This window comes from Amblyomma maculatum, chromosome 1 (genome assembly GCF_055883805.1).
Source record: "Amblyomma maculatum isolate TAMU_Amacu chromosome 1, ASM5588380v1, whole genome shotgun sequence".
Lineage (NCBI taxonomy): Eukaryota > Metazoa > Arthropoda > Arachnida > Ixodida > Ixodidae > Amblyomma > Amblyomma maculatum.
In genome coordinates, this window is record NC_139344.1 from 40,458,678 (window position 1) to 40,481,682 (window position 23,005).

Genomic DNA, 23,005 nt, shown 5'->3' on the forward strand with positions numbered 1-23,005 from the left:
TGAGCCGTTTACCCAGGGCCCAGAGCGACATTTCGTGCTCTGCAGCGTCCTTAAAACCCCCTATGTCCAGCCCCTCTCTGAAGATGCTGACCAACCAAATCCAGGGCACGCCCCTCAGGTATCGGCATCCAATCGAACACATCACTGCACTGATGGTCTGAAGCACTGACTGGTCCGGCATTCATTCGTTGGGCGTGATCACTTGTTGGCGGGAAAAGCTTGGGAACGGCGAGGAGAGGAGGTACATTTCTATTCTTCAGCAAAGAAACCACAGGCTGGTTCTGACAAGGGGTTTTACTTCTCAGAAACCCGAGTGCACGTGGCGCCGCATCCGCTCCCAGCATTGTCCGTTTTCGACAATTGCAAATCTTTCCTGCATTCCTGGGAAATCACTTAATGGCTGTATGCGTCATGCTCCTTTCTTGTCCTGCACGTCAGCGGACATGTCACTCTGTCGTCTCCTTTGAAAAGTAGACATTCCTCACTGGACGATAGCCCTTCTCCACTGGAAGGGTGAACAAAAGAAAGCACTTCCTGCTATTTCCCGCAGGGGGACGTTTCTTTGTGTTTTTCCAGACGTTCTCTTGACAGGGTCAATTTGGCATTTGCAGGTTGTCCACAAAGCAAAACAGGCTTACAAAACAGGATTCCTGGAAACAGGCTCACTTAGAGCCATTGGACCATCACCACATATTCACAATACTTTTCCATGCCCACAGGCGAACAATAGAGCGCGCAAATGCGGATGCACGGTCGTAACAGCCTCCTCCCCCGCCAGAAGAGACTCGGAGGGCAGCAGCCGCAGCTGCTGCATGAAGAGACGACTTAATGGCCTGCACGTGAACGCTTGAAGCTCGCTGTTGCTTGTCGCGTTGTCTTGATTGTTGTAGGCCAAATTGCTCGAGCTGTCTGAAACTCAACCACATGTCTAAACAAGCACTCGGCTCCCGTCTGAAGAGACCAGGTCAAAAGAAAACTGCCATTGTTGTTCGAGAAAAGCCCACTCTCAAGACGTTCAGGACCCACGTATTCCTAGAAAACCAAACGTGCTGCTTTACATAGTCACACATATACAAGCGCACGGAAAAAAAAAAAAAAAAACCTGATTATCAATTTCGATACATGGTGAGGAACATCTCGGACCGCTTAGAAAGAGCGGCTAAGCGCGTCCGCATTCCCATTTAACTTCCCCTTTTTGTATCTTATTTCAAAATTGTACTGCTGTAAAATCAAGCTCCACCTAAGAAGGCGACTGTTCTTCGATGTCGCAGTTTGCAGCCAAGCCAGGGGACAATGGTCCGTCTCTACGGTGAATTTGGCCCCTCCAAGATAGCACTGCAATTTTTGAATGGCCCATACAATGCAAGCGCATTCTTTCTCTGACGCGCAATAAGCCCTCTCTCTAGAACTCAGTTTTCTGCTCAAGTAGAGCACGGGGTGCTCATTACCGTCGTCATCTCTCTGGCAGAGAACAGCACCTAACCCTCGATCACTGGCATCACACTGGACCGTGAATTCTCGGCCATAGTCTGGAGCTCGCAATACCGGACGGCTAATCAGCACAGCCTTCAGGTTTACGAAGGAGGCTTCCTTTTGTTCGTCCCAGACTACATTTGTCGGTTCTGTCTTGCGGAGAGCGTCGGTCAGAGGGCTAGCCAAAGCTGAATAGTTAGGGATGTAGTGATTGTAGTACCCAGTCAGACCTAGGAATGCTCGAATTTCCGTCTTCGTGCTCGGCCGCGGGTAGTCTGCTACCGCAGAAATCTTAATCTCGCTGGGTTTCCTGAAACCTTGACCTACATTGTGACCCAAGTAGTCCACGGTCGCCCTTGCCAGGCAACATTTCTCGGCCTTTACGGTTAGTCCAGCTTGACGCAAAAGGCTCAGTACAGCTCTTAGATGTACCATATGGTCCGCCCATGAGTCGGAAAAAACCGCAATGTCGTCCAAATAAGGCACCGCGAATGTTTCACACCCCTTTAAAACCCTATCCATGAGTCGGGAAAAACAAAATGGAGCATTTTTGAGCCCGAAACTCATCATTGTTGGCTGGTAGCTGCCCGTCGGAGTGACGAAAGCCGCGTATCTGCTGGCGCGTTCAGTGAGCGGTACTTGCCAGTATCCTCGAGTAAGGTCCAGCGTAGTCACATATGCCGCTCTACTGACCTGTTCTACTCTCTCCTCAATATTCGGAATAGGATACACTTGATCCCTGGTGAGAGAATTTAGCTTTCGGTAGTCTACCACAGGCCTAGGGTCTTTACCTGGAGCTTCTACTAAGATCATAGGCGAAGCATAATCGCTTTCCGAGGGTTTTATTACTCCCAATTCCAGCATGCGAGTTACTTCCCTATCCAGAATTTCTCTTTGCCTTGGAGAGAATCGGTAGCACCTTGATCGCACTGGCACGTCTGAAGTCAGCTCAATATCGTGCTCAGTCAAATCAGTTCTGCCTGGCCTGTCCACGAAGCAGGCCTCAAACTCTGTTATTATCTCGCCCAGATCGGACAGCTGGGATTTCTTTAGTTCTCCTCTCTGCTCCGTCTTTTTGAGAAGCTCCTGAGCGTTGCTTCCCTTTCCGCTGAGGCAAATCAAGTTGTCCCCCATCTCCTCGGGAAGGTTTAACGTTAGATTTACCACGGCTTCCCTCTGCACATAAGGCTTCATAAGATTGCAATGATAAATGCGCACTTCTTTACGCCTACCGGGAATTTTCACTGCGTAGTTAGTGTCAGAAAGCTCTGCAACGACTTTAGCAGGTCCTTCCCACTGTACTTCGAGCTTATTCTTGGGATCATTGGCTTGCTCCATAGCTAAGTCCTCTCGGGTTCCACTTAAAAGTCTCGTGAGATTACTAGACACTGGCGGCAAGAGGTTACTCTCAAGAACGTCCTCATTCCGCGTCTCATCAAGCTCACTTTCAAGTTGACATATCTGAGATGCCTCGCTCTCAAACTTTTCTGACCCGCTATTTTCCGCATTTACCACTGTTTTAACTGCCGTTTCCTCCGCTGTTGATTTTTCTGAAATGAGCAGTGTAGCTAGTTCTCGCGCCTTTGAACGTGTTAATGCTTGCACAACACTGTCTCCGAAAAGGATGCCCCTCTTTCGCAGTAGCATGTCCGATTTGTTGGAAAACAAATACGGATAGCACTTAGGCAGCTTTTCTGAAACGGCAGCCTCGGTTGTTAACTCGCCGAAAGGGCCCTCGATGACCACGTTCGCGATTGGCAAGCACACACTCTGTTCCTCCACTACCTGGCGGATCCACGCACACTGTCCTGTATAGTCGGAAGGCGATACATACGCCGGATGGACAACATCCATCGTTGCGGCCGAATCGCGCAGTACCTTGCAAGGCTTCCCGTTGACTACTAGGTCATGCAGGTAGGGTTCTAAAAGCTGCATATTTTCCTCGCAGTCACTGACATACGAGAAAGCAATCTTTTCTTTCCAGCAGTTGACGGCAATGTGACCCTGCTCATTACACCTAAAGCATGTGAGCGGCTTCCTAGCCTCAAGCTTTTTCTTTGTGTTCTGCGCGTTGGTCACTTCCCCACTTTTCTCACTGCCGTCCTTTCTAGGGCGTTTGCCTGAAGAAGCCTTCCTTTCTTCGTCTGCAAATCTAGCAAAGTGCCTTTTCTGACGGTTATTTACACTGAACTTGGGATTGCGGAGCCTATCTACTGCTGGGTTGCTGAACTGTCGGCGCGAAGCGTATTCCTCAATGAGTTCGGCAGCTTCAGTTGCCGACTTAATTTCGCCTCGGTCCTGTAACCAATTTCTTTCTTTTTCTGGGAGGCAGCTATAAAACTGCTCCAAAAGAATTCGCTCGACTACAGCGTCCCTATCACTGTAGGAATCAGTGCTCTTTAGCCACTCGCCCAAATTGACTCTTAAATTGTATAGGAATTCAGGGTAACTCTCGTCCCTGGACCTGGTAGCGTTCCGAAAACGTTGTCTGAACGCCTCGGCGCTAAGCCTATACTTTCTCAGAAGGCAAGCTTTGACCTTCTCGTAGTTGTCCGCGTCCTCCTTGCTTAGCCGCGCGACAACCTCCGCTGCCTCGCAGGGCAGAACCGTCAATAATCTCTGAGACCAAGTGTCTCGCTGGAAGGACAGTTTTTCGCAGGTTCGCTCAAAGTTAGCCAGATACAGACCGATATCCCCTGATATCACATATGGCTGCATGTACTTTGACATCTTGAAATCTGCCTCCTTGTTGAGAAGAGGTACCGCTAGCTGGGGACAATTGCCCGACCTCTTGCTCAACTCTAGTTCTAATTTCCGGAGCTCAATTTCTTGGTCCAGCTTTTTTGCTTCTCTTTCACGCTTCTTTTCCTCTTTTTCCCACTCACGTTCGCGCTCCCTTTCCTCTTTTTCCCTCTCAAGTTCACGCTCACGCCTCTTTTCCTCTTTTTCCCGCTCTTTCTGCTGTCTGAGCTGCTCCTTTTTTTGACCGATGAGGTTCCATGCTTCACTGAGCTCCTCATCATCGGTTCCCAGATCAGTGATTGCCTTTATAATCAAGGGTTTTCGTGCCAAACCACTTGTATCAATTCCCAATTCCTCACACAATTGCAACAGTTCCGGTTTCTGCAGCTTTTGTAGGTCCATGATCGCTCCGAGTGTCGGCTACTTCCAAAACAACAGTGCAAACTACCAAACCTAAAGGCGTTTCAACACTTTTTACCAGTTCTAAAATCTAACCCTGTTCTAGAACCTGGTCCACATCAGAAGAAAAGCCAAGCACTCACCCACACATGCGATCGATGTTCCGAGCTGCTGTCTTGTTGGCCGATTGTTGCTCCTGCTTGTTGCTTGAGATGCCACCTCCGATCACTAGATGTTGTGGCTTGCAGATTCTGATCCACCTCCAATCACCAGATGTTGTGGCTTGTAGATTCAGATCCCACCTCCAGTCATCAGATGTTGTGGCTTGTAGATTCAGATCCACCTCCAATCACCAGATGTTGTGGCTTGTAGATTCAGATCCCAACGCTGGTCACCAGTTGTTGTGCTTGCAGATTCAGATCCCACCGCTGCCACCAGTTGTCGTGACGCTGGGGCTACGTCGACCCGGCCTTCACTTGGTAGCGTTCAGAGACTCGGGGTTGAAGTAGGATTGAATCTTCGAAGTTGGTGAAATATGTACAAGCAGGTTTAATGGCACTTTGAGAAAACTTATTTACAATATTTACATGAAAAAGAAGGGTGCATTAACAAAATGACAAGCGTTAAGAGTTCATAGCGAGAAGCGACTGGATGAGCCGTTTACCCAGGGCCCAGAGCGACATTTCGTGCTCTGCAGCGTCCTTAAAACCCCCTATGTCCAGCCCCTCTCTGAAGATGCTGACCAACCAAATCCAGGGCACGCCCCTCAGGTATCGGCATCCAATCGAACACATCACTGCACTGATGGTCTGAAGCACTGACTGGTCCGGCATTCATTCGTTGGGCGTGATCACTTGTTGGCGGGAAAAGCTTGGGAACGGCGAGGAGAGGAGGTACATTTCTATTCTTCAGCAAAGAAACCACAGGCTGGTTCTGACAAGGGGTTTTACTTCTCAGAAACCCGAGTGCACGTGGCGCCGCATCCGCTCCCAGCATTGTCCGTTTTCGACAATTGCAAATCTTTCCTGCATTCCTGGGAAATCACTTAATGGCTGTATGCGTCATGCTCCTTTCTTGTCCTGCACGTCAGCGGACATGTCACTCTGTCGTCTCCTTTGAAAAGTAGACATTCCTCACTGGACGATAGCCCTTCTCGACTGGAAGGGTGAACAAAAGAAAGCACTTCCTGCTATTTCCCGCAGGGGGACGTTTCTTTGTGTTTTTCCAGACGTTCTCTTGACAGGGTCAATTTGGCATTTGCAGGTTGTCCACAAAGCAAAACAGGCTTACAAAACAGGATTCCTGGAAACAGGCTCACTTAGAGCCATTGGACCATCACCACATATTCACAATACTTTTCCATGCCCACAGGCGAACAATAGAGCGCGCAAATGCGGATGCACGGTCGTAACAATGTGAGTGTGTGAGTGGTGGGAATTTACCAGTTATGTTTACCAGTTATGTGAAAAAGAAGCAGATGTACGATGTACAAGAAGGAGCGAAGCAGCAGCAGAAGGGAGCGCCGCCCGCTCCGTGCACCACACGTGCGAAGAAGAAGCGGGCGGCGGCGACACGTGGCTGAAAGTCAGCTGAAGGTCAAACTGAGGCATACGCGAAACGCGCCGCAGCTAGCCCAGTGAAGCTTTCGCTTACAAAAAAAAAAAAAACAGAAATAAGGCATTGCGGTAATGCTAGGAATGTGCAGCTACGTCGTAATTGCACATTCCAGAATTTCCAGGGCACAGACTTTCTTTTTCGTGTTGTGTAGAGCGAAATTATAGATAGGTGGAAGAAATATGATCGATCGATATTGCCGTACAAAGCATCTCATGTCAAATTGAGTGAATGTTGCAAGGCGACATTCATCACACTGAATTCGTTAGCTAGCCTCAATGAAAGATTGAGCCAGCATTCGTAGTTCGCTTTCCAGTGAACGCTGAGTATGTTTGCGAAAAATAATAATTTTGCCCGCAGGAGGTAGTCAACGCGAATTCAAAATCCTAGAAAGCTGCTAAATTTGTTACGGTCCAATAATACTTGGTGCATGGTTTCTGAAAACTCCGTTTTGTTCGCCGCTTACCTTTTCTATGCTGCATATGTTTGTTATTGAAGCATTTTTGTTCGCTATTTAAATGTTGATTCTACCTTCACATAGGTCCAGTCCAGAAGTGTGTATTCACCACTGCTCTGTATATTTGGATGCAAAGTACCTTTTATCTTCTGATTTGAACTGGCCAATCATAGCTACGATAAAATGGAATTCGTAAGGCTTACGGAATCCATCTTCGCATTGCTGTTTTGCAGCCTTGCACTGTTTTGAGAAGGGAAGCTAATATTCCTGAGATGTATAAACGGAAGTGTTTGCTCATGTAGTGTTTTCTCTGCAAAGACTGTACGAGCAACGTTGAAAGGCGCGCGCGCGCGCACGCGTGTGTGCGTGTGTGTGTGTGTGCGTGTGTGTGTGTGTGTGCGTGCGTGCGTGCGTGCGTGCGTGTGTGTGTGTGTGTGTGTGTGTGTGTGTGTGTGTGTGTGTGTGTGTGTGTGTGTGTGTGTGTGTGTGTGTGTGTGTGTGTGTGTGTGTGTGTGTGTGTGTGTGTGTGTGTGTGTGTGTGTGTGTGTGTGTGTGTGTGTGTGTGTGTGTGTGTGTGTGCGTGCGTGCGTGCGTGCGTGCGTGCGTGCGTGCGTGCGTGCGTGCGCGCGCGCTCATGTTAGCGGAACTCGGCTAGTCGTGCTCAAGACACAATGGTTCAAATTAATAGCTTGTGGCTAAGACGACTGAAAGATAGTGTTATGTCACTGGCGCTTCGATGTTTACGCACGCTGAGCTTGCTGCTCACCTAGGCGAGTAGTCGGGAGAATCTCTTATAACATCCCATACGCTGCGCGCCTTGCACAGCCTGTTATGCTTGGTAGGCGCCCAGCGCAGATGACTGTGGTTCCCACGGTCGTCGCAGAACTTCTGCACCTGAAATGAAAGCGCACAATGAGAGCTGGCACGCTTCTTGTGGATTTCTTTGGTGCGACTATGGTAGTGATTCAAAACTCAAAAAGTTTGAATACTGACAAAAAAGAAAAACGGGCAATAATCTTTTTTTCTCAGATATTTTAGACACACTGAAAAAAAAAACAATTAAAGATGAATCTCCCAACAACTTATTGCTATGTATACGCCTGAGTTTCGAAAAAAAAAATGTTTTTACCAATTCTGCTTCGCACACATTGATCATAAGCTAGAAATATTTCCTATGTCACCCCACTGGATTTTTGTACTGATGACTTACTCTTTTGTGAAGTGGGTAAGTTAATGAATAAGCAGGACGGTATGGAGAACTTGAAATGCATGATTAAGTACACTGCGAACTATCGCTTGTTGTTGGCTAACTTTGCAATGCAGAATAATGTTCTGATGAGTGCGTAGGCTTTTCTTTTTCGCCTTTCTTTGCCTTCGTATTTACTTTCGTCCTTTCTTTTTGGCAATTAGATATTTCGAATTCCTCCTGCAATAAAAAGAAAAGAACTGCTACGGTGTTTGCAAAGCCAAATAGGAATGCAAGTTATCAATTTTTTTCTTCCAGGGAGAAAGTTCATTATGTACAGAAGAGCTTTCACGAAGCAGTATCTTAAAACTCAATAAACTTTTCGTGACGTGCAGCGCATTCTCATGCAGAACAGCACCGTGCAACAGTTCTGATAGTAGAGAGATTTAGCTTACCGGGATCCGCAATCCGCTACCATGATCCGCCACCGCGCGTTCCACTGCGCATGCCCAGATCCCCTTGACGGCGATAGATGGCGCCACATACTTGATGTCGGCACATAGACCTGCCGCGTCGGGACCAATCAGCTTGTGCGCCTCGCCCCGCCCACGCACGGTAGAGGGTCATGGTGGCGGATCGCGGTTCACGGTAAGCTAAACCTCTCTAGTGTTGGCTTCGTGTGACGTCTCCTCGCCTGACAAGCATATGGGAGCTAAGACACACTTTTCTAGCGGTATCCATTTTGCTCGGCGAATTGCGATGCAACACGAGTTTCGTAAGGCTTGCTAATTGCAGCACTAAAAGCTGTTTTTATGGCACAAGATCCTATAAACGTATCAAAACTTACTCCAGTAAAGAGTTCCAAGCATTGCACTCCTCATGAATTTGCCAGAAATTTTTGAAAAGCTCTACAGGCATCACACGACACGGGTACCGCGACAACAATGAATGTCGCTCAGTCGGAAATCGGTGTAGTCTCGATTCGTGCAAATGCTCGATAATGAGGGCGTGGTGGGCTGTGCGACTGCACTGGATTATTAAGGCGGAAGCCTGTCTAGGTGCATGGTGAATATCTCGCGTCTACGAGATGTGTCCGCGAGAAGTGTCGGCGAGACGTCGCAATAGGTTCTGACGTCGACATAATTTCCTTTTCGTGAAGTTAGGCCTTCATTCTCGCATGTCGAGAAGAGTCCTGAGATGTCAATGTCGCTGACGACTAAGCCAGAGCCCAGCCGGCGTGGCACGGTGGTTAGAGCGCTCAACTACTGTTCCCAAGGATGCGGAATCGAATCCTGTCCTCGGCGCCAGCTTTTCGATGGAGGCGAAAAGCAAGGCGCCCGTGTGCTGTGCGATGTCAGTGCACGTTAAAGAACCCCAGGTGGTCGAAATTTCCGGAGACCTCCACTACAGCGTCTCTCATAGTCTGAGTCGCTGTGGGACGTTAAACTCCACAAATCAAACTAAGCCAAAGAAAAGAAAGTAATGAAATATAACAAGTAAGCAAACTTGCAAGATAAAGGAAGAAGAAAAAAGATAGGCAGGAGAGGTAGAAGAGAAGGATGGGGAAAACGTGGTCATCACATTAGAGGAGAACAACAACAACAACAACAACAACAAGCTCTTAATCGAGGCTAAGTGTAATCCTGTAATGTTTTTATTGCAGCTACAGCACATAAATTAGCATATATAGGCCTCTGCATACAAGCCAGACGCGCAAAAGTCAATTCGCAGCACAAAAGCATTCGTGCGTGCATAACAATAGGCAATCAGGAACAGAATTTCAAACTTGATCTTCATTAGCCAATTATTAGAAATTTTTATGAATATGCAGTCAGTCGTTTAAACCTCTTTGTTTGGCGGGCAGGGTAGAGGCATGCATAATTCCTCTAGAGCTGAGACCTTTGTCGCAACCCTGTGCAAAAATAATAAAGTGCTCTGCTGGTTAAAACATCATACATACCTTCGGTATACTGGACGTAAACATCAGTGATGACGCAGGCTCGCTGGCTGAATGGAAAATTTGCTTCACGCTCACGTCCTTTTTCAAGCACTCCAGGATCCCATCTGCACTTTTTTGTGGTCTGGAAAGGAAAGGCGTTTCACATACATAGAAGGCGGCGTCACGAATACGCGATGATCTTCCGAATTCTGCTTAAATAGCGAATCTGGAAAAGCAAGGACAGGTTCTAAGTAGACATTATCATTTCATTAATATCAGAAGGCAAATGAAGTCCTCCTGGAAAGAAAATTATGCAAGAAAAAGGCCAGACAAACGTGAACACTACGGGGAGTACATGTGAGAGTGAGACGTTTTCAGAGCTTTGTTTCGGGGTGTGGAACAGGCACTCTACAACGCCGTGATGGCTCAAGTGGTCACAGCGCACGACTGATGAACCCAAAGTGGTGGGTTCAGACCCGCGGAGCCGGTATTCGGTGGAAGCGAAAAACAAGGCTCCTTCGTACTGTGCGCACTCAGTGCACGTTAAAGAACCCCGGGTAGCCGAAATATCCGGAGCCCTCCATTATACCGTCCGTGGAATCCGGATTCGAATTGGAATCTTAATCGCTATAAACCAAGCTAAAGCGATAAAACAGCCATGTATCTCAGACGGCCATAAGGTGACATGGGAACCGTGTTAATTACTTTCTAGACTGGTCATGAGCTCGCAACTTCTTTTTGTGTTCTAGAGATATAATTCACTTCAGCAACTCCTCGCGCCTCAAGCGAGGCTTGTATACGTGACTGCAACGAAGCCTGCAATTAAGGGAATATCCTGAGGGATTTCCAATAATTAGTGCGTCGAGCCAGTGCTGCCTCAGTGGCAATATGTTCTCATGAAATAATAGTGCGATGTGAAGATTATTTCCTGAGATGTGCTGCAGTCGAAGCCAAAGCTACTATAATATACGAAAAGTCAGCAAGTGTTGAGAAGGAGGTGTATGTGTTTAAGTAAAGGATATAGTAATCACCGTTCTGTTTGCAAAACAAGCGGCTAGAGCACCTCACGTTAAATGTTTTTTTTTAATAGTTCTTTGGGGGCCACAAGTTCTATGTAGGAGGTAATTACAGATGGAAAATCCGGCGGAAGGTATCATTTATCAGTTTCTTGACTTAATACGAGCTTCTAACAGAGAAAAGGTCACTGCTGAAGGCAGCTGGACGCCTCAAAAGGAATGACGGTGCACAACAGCTTTAAAAAAGTTTCTTCCATGCCTTGAAAATATACACGAAGGGACTGCTCTTGCAGGATCCCTTGTGCCTAGTCAACTTCGAATGTCACCTAGCCGGCGGGAAATCTTGGTCAAAACTTATCTTTTCGATGCCTTTTCCGGGGCTTATTATGTACCACGCTTCGCTGTTGAGAGCGCGGTATCAAATACTTGGAATCATCGACGCTGGAAACACATTTTAACGGGATCAAAATGAAAGGTAAATTACGCCCGAGCCACTTATACAATTTCTAACGTGCTTTCGAAACTTGTGTAAAAGTTTACATACGTTTGTTGGCCATGCTGGAGGTGTTTCCAGACTTATAAGAAAATGCTGCCAAGTTTGTAGACGCAGTATTAAGCACCTCTATTTGCCGATGAAGTTTTCCTTAGTGCGCAACTTCTGAAAAGCTGGATGCTTTTCATTCCTTTTTTTTTTCTTTTTTTTTTTTTTTTCAGAAATGAGCTAGTAGCGTTTTGGTTAAGTGTTGACGCATTACTTCCTCTGAAGCCTCGCCTCTGTTCACCTCCCTCCGATCAATTATCGCAGATATATAAACAGCATGAACAACTGTTCGCTTGCCCTGTTTAGCTGCGAGCATTCTTCACGCGGATTTTTGTGTCATGAGTGTTTGTTATTTCCGGTAACCACGAAATAGATGCTCCGAAAAGCTCAGCGCCTTTGCAAAGCTGCACTGCTACGCTCTTCGAACGCTGTGGCTATGTCGACCTTCTCGTAGCCCCCATAATTCCGCTTCAAGCGTGCACTTTAAACTTCAGTTTTTACTGTAGAGTGCATTTTTGTATATTTTGGCAGGCCCGACAACGGTGGTTGTTTCATTTACGAATGCATGGTCGCCGATAAGAGAACGACCGTGGAGCCAACGTGAATGGACAGGGTGCGTACGGCGCGCGGCAGTGAAATTGCTCGCTAGCATCATGACAGTTTTGTGCGAAAATTACACCGCCCATTTTCACAATAAGGCTACCACCAGCAGTGGTGCTGATTGATGCATGCCTTTGCCTTCCTGTCACACGACGACAGCAGTTACAAGTGCAGCTCTCCAAGGCTTCTAACACTTTCAGACCTCAATAATCAGGAATTATTACTCTTTTTTGTTTTTGTTAACAACATCGGATCGTCCAGCGTGGACAGTGCTAACTTTAGGTGTTTATTCGTTGTGCTTGCCCCATGAATTTAGTGAATGATGAATGCACTTTGAAGCAGATTTCGGGGAATGGTATTCTGATAACTGAGCGCCAAGCGGGGTGCCTACATCGTCTGAGCCATGCATCCTGAGTAAAATGATGAAAGGCGATCGATGACTTTAGGTCTTGAAAAAAAAAAAAAGCGGTCTGTCTTCACTGCATACCTTTGAAGGGGCCCTGAGAAAACTGCGAGTACATTTCGTACTCTGTAAAAATCGTGGCTCTTTTTGAGTATGTTGATGTCCCTGCGCATTAAAGCAATTTCCCCGCCCCTCAATCCAAACTCGTGACCGTGTATACACCGAAGAAGACTCCATGATCGCTGTTTTGAACTGAGTGCTAGCGTAGCCTAGCCTTTGAGATTCGTGCCACAACTGTGTCGACGCACCGCGACTTGTTTGCGGATTCGACCCAATTCGTTTTCCAACCAGATTAGCTTCTTCGTCACCAGAATGCGTTAAGCTTCCGATACAGGCCAGCTCCACTGTGTATTGAACGTCTCCTTTTCGCCAGGCAGCTCTTTTCCTAGCGATTTATCTGATGGTGCCACTATGGGAAGAGGTATACGCAGGTTTAAGCAATTTCACAAAGGCATCGTTACGGGTAAGGAGCTGCAAATAAGTTTACCGTAACCAACCCCACACCTCATTCGCCGCAAGATCAGCTGCAGTTTGCGAAATGTTGAATACAACTGACAAGCAAGAGCAGCTAGATACCGTGCAGTGACGTTCGTCGTGTAACAGCCGGTGGGCCGCCAGGAAGATCCGTCGTAGAAGCACCATTGCGGCTTGACGCCGAACGCCGTCTCTTCGAAAACCCCGTAGCGAAACTGTGCCCAGCTGCGAACTACTGATGATGCTGCTGCATCTGGGCAGAATTGCAAGCAGAAAGAAGGACGGCATTAGCGAGCTCAACTAGCGCTGGCATATGCGGGCTAAGGTTTTTCATCACGTCTAAGGCTTCAACTAGATTTTCCTCCTTACAGAGCGAGAAAGCTTCAACATAGCGAGAAATCTTCAAAATCGGCGTTAGGAGGAACTGACGAAATTTGATTTTGCTGCTCATGCGTAGCAAATGTAAAACCCTAAGCTTATTTGAGCAGAAAATTTTTGTCCTCAGATCCCTCACACGTAGCGGAGTTGGACCTTTCCACGTGTGACTACAAGCTACGTGTGGTTCTGCCCGCCTGCATTCATCTATGGAGTCTGAAAGCGCAGCCAGCGATTTGTGCTCACGATGGAACCCAGTTTCACGATCAGGCTGCCAACTCAGACGCGACATGGAGGACATAAGTCGGGAGGCTAAGGTATAGTTCTCCCACTTTGTTGTTGTTGCAAGACTGGAAATGGTATCCACCATTGTGCCCTCCAGTTATTCAAATTTATGCAATACCTAAGGCTCAAAGAGATGAAGCCAGAAGTTGCCGTCTTGTTTTGCAGATTTTTTCAGGGTCTCCCTGTCGCCGCGCATCAAATGATTCCTTTTCTTAAGAACACATCTCACGTTTGGCGATTTCGCGTCGGTTTGTCCGCGACTGTCACACGACCACGTAGGGCTTGAGTTAGAATTTCTTCAAAGCAGTGTTCACCATGGTGGTTTCCACCCTAGCCACCTAAGATGGCGACCACCATAAGTCACGTGATGTCACCAAGATGGCGGCGTAGTTAGTGAACCCGTGAAGCTTACGTCATAATCCAAGATGGCGACATAGTTTCTGATTCAGAATCCAAGAAGGCGGCCTACTACGTGACGTCACAATCCAAGGTGGTAGCATAGTTTCGGATTTCGAATTCAAGATGGCGGCCTACCACGTAACGTCACAATCCAAGATGGCGGCTCCAAATTTGGGTCAAATGCTGTGATCACTAAAAAACCTATGAGCCAACGCTCTTGCACTTCAACGTTTATCAGAATGTGGAGGCAATCGTATTTGCATCACGTACATCGCTGATAAACTTGCCTCCTTTGTCCAGTGTGTAGTAGTAGTAGTAGTAGTAAAAACATTTATTGATTGCGGAAAAGCCAGCGTGGCGATGTGCGCACGTTGACGAAAAACGCTGCGCTCTCTTACCTATGTCGGCTGATGGGTCGAGGGCGGTCAGCGGCAGCGCCACGAAGTCACCCCGCACGCCGCAGCCCATGCTTTGGCGTGCCTTGCACTTGCTGCCGCTTTTAGTGAGCAATATGTGGGCGTCATGGAAAAGCTCCCAGGTAGCATCTTGGAGCAGCAAGTTTCGAGGAGTATCCATCTCTGGGGGTACGAGCACGCGCACGCTCTTGAAGTACCACAGCCCGTCGGACGCTTGCAGAAGCTTCCCCGATGCACGGCGAAGCAGCCTCTAGGGTTTGCGTGAATTGAGTGACCACATGGGCAATACAATATAAAGAACACATTTCAGAAGCTTCAAGAAGAGGCTGTTCCACCGATAAGTGCGGCAGCCAGTAAGCCGAATCATGCCATATACAGCTGCCTCAAACTTACCACTACTATTCTAGCTTTATGTTTTGTTCTACAATACAAGAACATACCCTACGAGTCAATGTACCTTTATAAACGAATTCAAATAAATTGCTCGAAACAATTGCAGAGATTATTTTTCTCCTCATTTCGTTGCATATTGAGCGCGAAGAGCCAAGTACATATTTTGTCTCTCTCTCTCTCTCTCTCTCTCTCTCTCTCTCTCTCTCTCTCTCTCTCTCTCTCTCTCTCTCTCTCTCTCCGGGGCCGTTTGCATTAAAATGACCTAGCTTCGACATTTAGAAAAAATAGTTTTCTATTCAAGTTCAATAGCTGTCTTCCAGGATTATATTCTGGCTATTAGCTAGAAAATTCGTCCTGTGAAAACTATTCCTGTGTTATATTCTTGTAAATAGAGTGGAGTTGCGAGTCTGTCAAGGCGGCATACAAAAATATTGAGGCAGCAGCAACCAAAACGAATTATTTTAATTAAAACTGCGTAACAATGTCGCTGAGTATATCTAGCAAGTACGAGCGGTTTCATGTGACCTCAGTTTTGGCTCGTCCCGCTAAACTATTAACTTAACTAATTTAAAACGCGGCTGTTGTTGATATCACTTTCTGATTTCCAGCATCCTTTCAGTTACTGTTTCGTTTCAGAAAACCAGAACATTTATGTGTGCCTCTCCTGTCATAGTTACAGGTGCCAACACCATTTCTAAAATGGTACAACTTTAATGAGGGCATCTTTCTCATCTTTCGCGCAGGCAAACAAGTAACCAGGGAAATAGTTGGGAAAGGAGCCGAACTCAAATCATATTTACAGAACTGTCAACCAAAGCGAACCTACGTATCAACAGAAATCAAGTAGACGCACGCACACGCGCGTACTTGCATACAGGAAACACACGCTTTCTGTACGTATCCAAAAGTGCTCAGGTATATCTGCATTTCGGAAGTCATTCAAAAACACATTATAAAAACTTATGACATTCTCAGTTCATTAACTGGGATGTCTTAACTTTTCAGTCGTTTATTTTAGACGTTATAATAGATTGGCAAAGTGGTTTACTGCACAATAATATGCAGAAAACCCAAGTAACGTTTAGCAGGCTTGTAAAGGAACAGGGATTTATATATGAAGCAGCGAAGAGTTCGATGCGATAAAGGAATCAATGTACTTAGGAAGGTAGCGATGGCATATTTGGACCGCGAGAATGAAAAAGCTGGGAAAATACGAACGAGAACGCATGCCTTTCACAGGCACTCTTAGATCAGAAATGGCAATGCGCAAGAGTGCTCAGTCATTCCGCGTTAATGTGGACACTTTGGTTCCCGCGCAAAAGTGTCCATAATACGAGTTTTCTTTATCAACGGTTCACGAAGAAAAAAAAAATACGCTATCGGTAAGCTCTGCCTCAGTGCGCAAGGATAATCAGCGAAATTTAAATTTAAATTATTCACAATTGCTCCAAGCTCATTATCCTTCTCGCTATTCTGCTTGAATGTAGTGGAGCTTCACGCGCTTAGTGAAGTGCCGTCTTTGCCCAAAGTAACCAGGCTACGCGTTCCGCTTCTCATTCGGATAGTAGATAATTATAACCACTTCTGAAGCTGTAAATAGTAAGGGCGAGCTCCTGTCCTCACTTCTCAAGTTGTGATCCTGTCTGAATACATGTTGGTTTTGGAACACAAGCGAGAAGCAAAACATGAAGTCTGGTTACTATTGCCAAGGACAGGTACGTGATATACAGCTCATGGTGTTTCATGGTTAGACATATTAAGAGTGTTTCCAGAGCACTATCCTCGACTCAGTCAGCTGGCATCTTCTGAATAGGTTCACTGCGCAGCACAAGCTCTAGAGAGGATTTTCTTCAGCAATACAGTACACGGCAAGGGACATCTGCCCAGGAACTTTGCAGAATAAAGCACGGAGGTAGAAGAGAAAATGGCCATCAGTCAAACATTTGAATTTCTACACTGAATTTATCTGGCGTGATGTGTTAAAAACGCATAAAAATGAAACATCTGGGTGGGGTAAACGAAATTTCTTTCTAATCGGCGTGTATATTAACGCGGCAAATATGCATTAGCCCTAGTGGGCTCCGTGCATTTTCCTTCTGTCCGTTGTCCTGACAGTGAGGTTGAGTATTAAGGAGGCGTTGAGGAGAGAATACATTGAAAAAATTTGGTCTCCAGAAAAACAGTACATAATTCGAATTGTCCATATTAGGAGGGTTCATATAAACGAGGCACGAACTGTATATCTCATCGATGTCACCTATGGAGCAGAAATATAGGTAAGTTATCGAAAATGGTTGAACTTAAATTCAGGACAATGCAGAGAGCTATGGAAAGCAGGCTGATTGGATCAGCGTCATTAGACAGGCAGAAAGCAGCGTGATGCACAGGGAACAAATGCGAGTGAATGATTTTCTTGCCGAAATTTAAGAAAAAGAGATGAGCATGGATAGGGCATGTAATGAGAAGTGGAGGCAACGTCGTGGAGACGTTGTTAAGGACAACTGGCTGAATAACAAGAAAAAGGAAGCGTAGCAGGCGGTGGCAGAACGCCAGGTGAGTGGTGGATATTTGGAATTTGTTTACGGGGATGAGGTGGCAGCAACCGGAATGCTGTAGCTTAAACTGGAGCCTTATGGAAGAAGCTTTTATCCGGCACTAGGTGCGGATAGGCTGATGATGACGATGATAATGAATTGGAGAAGTGATACCGCCACTTCTCCAAACACACTCTGCTTTTATTAATATGCATCTGAAGCAACGCATTTGTTCAGCAGAATGCATACCAATTAATTTTTAGATTTTTGCAGTGCCTCCCCCGAACGTAAATGAGCAAGGGGTACTGCTTATTTATTTTGTTCCCCCTCACTTTCACAACCCAGCACATCGCGAGCCGTGTGCTTCCGTCGGCAACGCCGCGCCTTGTAGAGGTGAGTCGGGGCCAGCACTAAAATAAGAACTGAGTCAAGTCCATATCTGCTGTATGAGAAAGTAATGGCGTCTTAATTCCCTGTCGGAAAAAACTACAGAAAATTTTCTGATGTTACGACAGAATTTCTGTGCGGTTTTTGACGGGAAACCTGTTGTGACAAACGAACATTCTGTAGTTACATCAGAAATTTCTGTAGTTACAACAGAAAAGTGCTACAGAACTACAGACAACAGAAATATACTACAGAAGAACGAAAGAACTACAGAAAAGTACTACAGAACTACAGAAAAATCTGATGGTTATAACAAAACTACAGGATATTTTGTCGTATTTTTGACACAGTTCTGTAGTTTTTTTCGGCAGTGAACAAGAAGCTAGCCATACAGCGCAATGACACCACACATTTCGCTGCGATAAGAACTGGCACTCACCATCTACACCCACGTCTATATCTTTGCAGATTATGTTATATCTCCATGTGGTAAATGAGATTCCTGACATAAGTCATAGTTGTCATTTTCTTACGTCCTCTTTCCTTACATGTATTATACCTGCTCTTGGTACACAGTGGTCGTCCCGTAAAATCGTGTCGTATTCAAAATCAAAACATCGCGCCTGACATCTCCGATGGGTGCGGAATTCACTGCTCTCCGTGCTGGTGTGGACGTTTTAGGAAATCACTTAATGTGGAATATTTTGTGGCTCAAAGGCACTCCTATTGGGCACCTGCACGGTGGCGCGCACATGCCGAAAACATAATCTCTGAAATCCGAAAACTGCGTAGCCGTGAGAGTGTTGGAAGAAATCACCCGCGTGGAAGAAATCAACCGATCTGCTCACAGCGATGGTCAGTATACGCCTCCAGAGAACTAATGTATAGGCTTCGCACGCTCGCGCGTCAGCCTTCGCTGCTCCTGTGTACCTTTACCTCACGCTCAGCCGTCTGAGTAGTCCCTGAACTCCAGCTAGGCCTTCACCTTGGTCTATCGCGAAGTGAGGCCTCGGCCGGCAGCAACGGAGGCCATTGAAAACATATTTTTTCTGTGCCCTGCGTTCAATGGAGAATGACAACTGGCGGGCGCTTGCTACTTTGGCACTAGCCCACTGACGGATAATAGGGTGCTTATATGGTGTGCCCACCAGTTGTCAACCGTGAAGGTCTGCATGATGACCACTTTTTACTGCAGAGCGCCTGAGCGACAAGTTTTGGCAGTATCGCGCGCTTCTTCTTTGTGTATTCTACGCCATACCTGTTTCCTTTCTCTCTCTGTTTACTTAGGTTTCTTTCTTTCCTCCTGTGCAGGGAAATGAACCAGAACGCTTCAGACTGAATATCATGCCATTGCTTTCTATATTTATTTCTTCTAATTGAAATAAGCCTTAAATGAGTCTGAACTTTGGTGTTTTAAACTCCGCATAACGGCCCACCTAGATGACTTCAGCATGGGCTTTACTTTCAGCGTTTAAATAATTCAAGCTCGCTAGAAAGCTGTCAATTCATTTTCTATTTTCCCAGCAACAATAGCGCCAAATACACCTGCATGACAAAGGGCTATTGCGTCCACTATACAGGCAGGACACACAGGCTAGAAACACACATCGTATCTACTTATCAAGATAATTTTCATATGATAAGGCCTGTTAGTGCTGACCTTGCCCCTGCCCATGCCATGTATTTCTATGCGATAATATCCCAGAAGTGTTACCTATGGCGCGAATCGCTGCTAGAGAAAGGGTAACTGAATGGTTGAAACTGCTGGAAATGGAGGCCTCAGCTGAAGCATGCATGGTACCGGATTGCCTCACGACCCAAGAACGAGAAATCCAGGGTGTGGTCACTTGCCTCAAGCTGACCGAAGAGCTCTCCGGGATCCGTCGGCGCGAGGCCATGCGGCAGGCGCACAACGATGTCCGTGTATCCGTTCCGTTCCAGACGAGGCGGCTGGGGCCTAACGGCTCCAACCTCTGCTCCTAGCGGCAAAGACAGCACGGCAAAGGCCACGACTCGGACAGCCAACGTCGATTTCATGTCCACACAGAGCTGATCAGTCGTCGTGCAGTTTGCTTAAAAGTTTCAGTAACGAGCTGTCTGCAAGAACTCCAGGTGTGGTCCGAGTGCACCGCATGCTGTCCCTGCTGCCGCGACGAGCCTGTGGGACAGCGTGCCGTTCTGCAATGCACCCTCGCCAAGCATCGAGCGTATGACAATACGCCTTATCGCCTTATCGGGCGAACTCGTGTTGTCGGGGTAACCGAGGGCCGGGAGAAAGCAGTTGCGTGGCTTGTAACCTGGAAAGAGCGCTGCGTTCTTGCTCTTCACGGTATTACGCACATTGAGCGCCATCGTTGGAATGGCGACGCTGCTCTTCGCATTTGAGAGTCTGAGAGTGCAGGAATGTCAAGTCGCGAAAGCAACAGCACTGCGTTGGTGTCACGTGTATCGAAAACACAGAAGGAGCAGGGCTTTAGTCGCGCCGACTGTGAGATCCATTGAGAACAGCATAACGTAAACGACGGAGACGAGACAGAGACATGCAGTGATCAAGTTTACCTTCTGATACTATTGATCCTTAAAGGTAGAGATCTTGCTAAAAACTGTAGAATGAGCTTGACATGGGCCCTAGCAAACGTGAAAATACAGCGGAATCGGAAGCAGCACCAGAAGCATGTACAAAGAGATCAGTACAGAGAAATGCAATACAACAAAGCAGGAAACAAACGCAACCTTCGTGCATACGCTAACAAAAATGAACGTACTTCATAACTTGACATTTCGCTTTGAGTCGTTTGATTTGCAAAATAACAAGGAGTAACCTCGCAGGGCTCCATTTCGTTGTTTCCTTGTCAGTTCGACGGGTTTCTACGGACGTTTCATTTTTTTTTTTTTTTTTTTTTTTGCAAGTTAGCAAAAGGAATAAGCAAACTGATTATTCGCTCGATGTTTGTTTAGGGCCCTCATTCCTCATTAATTACGTGTTCAAAGGAATACCTAAATGACCAAGAGATTCAGGGTACTCTATTGCGGTGCAAGAAGGTTGTCTTACGCTTGGCTTGTCTACTTTGTTTTTCTTCTTGTAAAAGAACCTGTGATACTCAATAATCATGGCAAATTTACGAAAACACAGTGGTAGTCAGTCCCTTGCCAGTAGTTAAATAAAATATCAGGTATGCCACAAACTGGCAAGATCAAGTTTGCCTTACCTGTACCGCTGATTGTCGTGGTAGAAATATCCCCAAAGAAAGCACAGCGAACGTCTTTACGTAACCTAAATATAACTTAGCCATAATACTGAGGTAGTGGACACTGACGTAGCTAACCATAAAGATTCGTGTTAGAAGGAGATATGCGCGCTTTGAAATATGTGGAGGTAAAAGTTCAAGTGACGAGCAGCTGCCGTGCACCTACGCTGTACAACGCAGCTCGATTAAGCTTCTGTACCGTGTATAAGGTGCAGCCGGCTGACGTTCACTGCTCAAGTCATTTGCATATCAAGTTTAGGCGAAGCTAGAGGTTTGCTCACTCAGCATCGCTCATCCGGGAAAGCCTGGCGCTGTTCTGTTTTCTCCGCACGCCCGAACTCGATACTTCTCTACGCGCGTAAGAAGTTCTTAGTATTCAAGTTTCGCTTCTTAAGCAACACAGCTGCAAAAATCAGACTGCGTTTATGGAAGGAGACCGTGTTTAAAAAGGTCTGTATAATACGTCAAGAAACCGTTTCGCTGAGCACGACAAAATGTTATACCTGCTGCTAAGGCTGTCGTTGTGATGTCTTTTGACTCCACATGCGATAGAGGTCTGGGCAGTCTGCCATTTCGATAAATTTTCTATGTTCATTTTTTTCTAAAACTTCGCGCCTACTTTGAAAGCTAATTCGTCTTACCTCCTTTTCCTTCCCCGCAATTTCATCCTCCTTGTTATATAAACTTTTCAAGACGACTTTGCCACTCAGGGTTTCTGAGCTTTCCACCAGTTAAACGTCTACTTTCACAACGCGTGCTTTCCATAAGGAATTGATAGTGGTTATAGGACTGTGGCAGTAAGATTCATTGCTATCATTAGCGTCAATACGACCACGTCAGGGCAAAAGGCGTCTCTCATATCCCTCTGATTAACCGGGTCCTGTGCCAGCGGCATCTACGTAATTTTCGCCAACTTTCTCATTTTATTCACCCAGCCATATTTTTTTTTTTTTTGCGCCCCGGCTGCGCTTGCCTTCTCTTGGAATACTGTCTCTTAATTTCGACTAGAATGTTAATTACTCGCGTTTGTTCTCTGACCCACTCGTCTCTCTTCGTGGCTCATAACGTTACATCTACCATTTTCCGTTCCATAGCTCGCTGCATCGCCCTCAATATAAGTTGAACCCAGATGGGCGCCGGTAAGATACAGCTATTATATATTCTGCTGTTGCGGGTACTGGGAAACTGCCATTCATGACACGAGTGTATTCGCTAAATACTCTGAGAGGACTTACCAAGATACTCTGTTGGGCGAGTTGGTACTTATTCATTATTAATATAAACAGCGCGAACACGAAGACAAGGGACAAGAAACAAGAAAGCCACAGTACATGCGCTGACTCACAACTAAGCCTAAGCCCTTTACTCCAAGGCCCAGAAAAACAAACATGAAGAAAACGAAACAGTCACGTGAAACAACCCCTGGGTTCACCTGCTGCATAAAAATTACTTTAAAAAATCACTTTAAAAAGACACTTCTTTGCTTGAAAGAGCGAGAGAAGTCTTGCTGACACACTTATTGTCCGTTGAAATAAAATACAATTCCACTATCTCTCTCGTGAAATAATGAAGAAGGAGAAGAAGAAGTGCACTCCTAAGTTTGACAGTGTTAAGATTTTATATCGCCACAAACAGAAGATAACGAGAGAGATAGTGGAATCGTATTTTATTTCAACGGACAATAAGTGTATCAGCAAGACTTCTATTGCTCTTTCAAGCAAAGAGGTGTCTTTTTTAAGTGATTTTTTAAAGTAATTTTTATACAGCAGGTGAACGCAGGGGTTGTTTCACGTGACTGTTTCGTTTTCTTCATGTTTGTTTTTCTGGGCCTTGGAGTAAAGGGCTTAGGCTTAGTTGTGAGTCAGCGCATGTACTGTGGCTTTCTTGTTTCTTGTCCCTTGTCTTCGTGTTCGCGCTGTTTATATTAATAATGAACTCTGAGAGGAGTCGCTGGAGAAAGATTTGATTTTGGGAAAGATTGAGGGTCACCGGAGAAGGGGTAGGCAGCGAACGCGATGGTTAGGTGGCATCCTCGAGGCACTGCAGATGAAGTTATGTGATGTT

The 23,005-nt window shown here is 46.2% G+C and overlaps 1 protein-coding gene across 1 annotated transcript in view; it reads right to left on the reverse strand.

The window, feature by feature from the left end:
• The window catches only part of LOC146202174 (calcium-activated chloride channel regulator 1-like), a 44,100-nt gene extending 23,084 nt beyond the window's left edge, over nucleotides 1–21,016 (reverse strand). The window contains exons 1-6 of the mRNA XM_084587986.1: nucleotides 20,903–21,016; nucleotides 19,545–19,990; nucleotides 14,362–14,629; nucleotides 13,007–13,157; nucleotides 9,832–9,952; nucleotides 7,452–7,579 (exon numbers count right to left, since the gene is read on the reverse strand). Of these exons, the coding sequence (XP_084444112.1) occupies nucleotides 7,452–7,579; nucleotides 9,832–9,952; nucleotides 13,007–13,157; nucleotides 14,362–14,629; nucleotides 19,545–19,730 (854 nt within the window). The 5' untranslated portion in view covers nucleotides 19,731–19,990; nucleotides 20,903–21,016. The remainder of the gene's footprint in view (nucleotides 1–7,451; nucleotides 7,580–9,831; nucleotides 9,953–13,006; nucleotides 13,158–14,361; nucleotides 14,630–19,544; nucleotides 19,991–20,902) is intronic.
• Nucleotides 21,017–23,005: the final 1,989 nt, after the last annotated feature.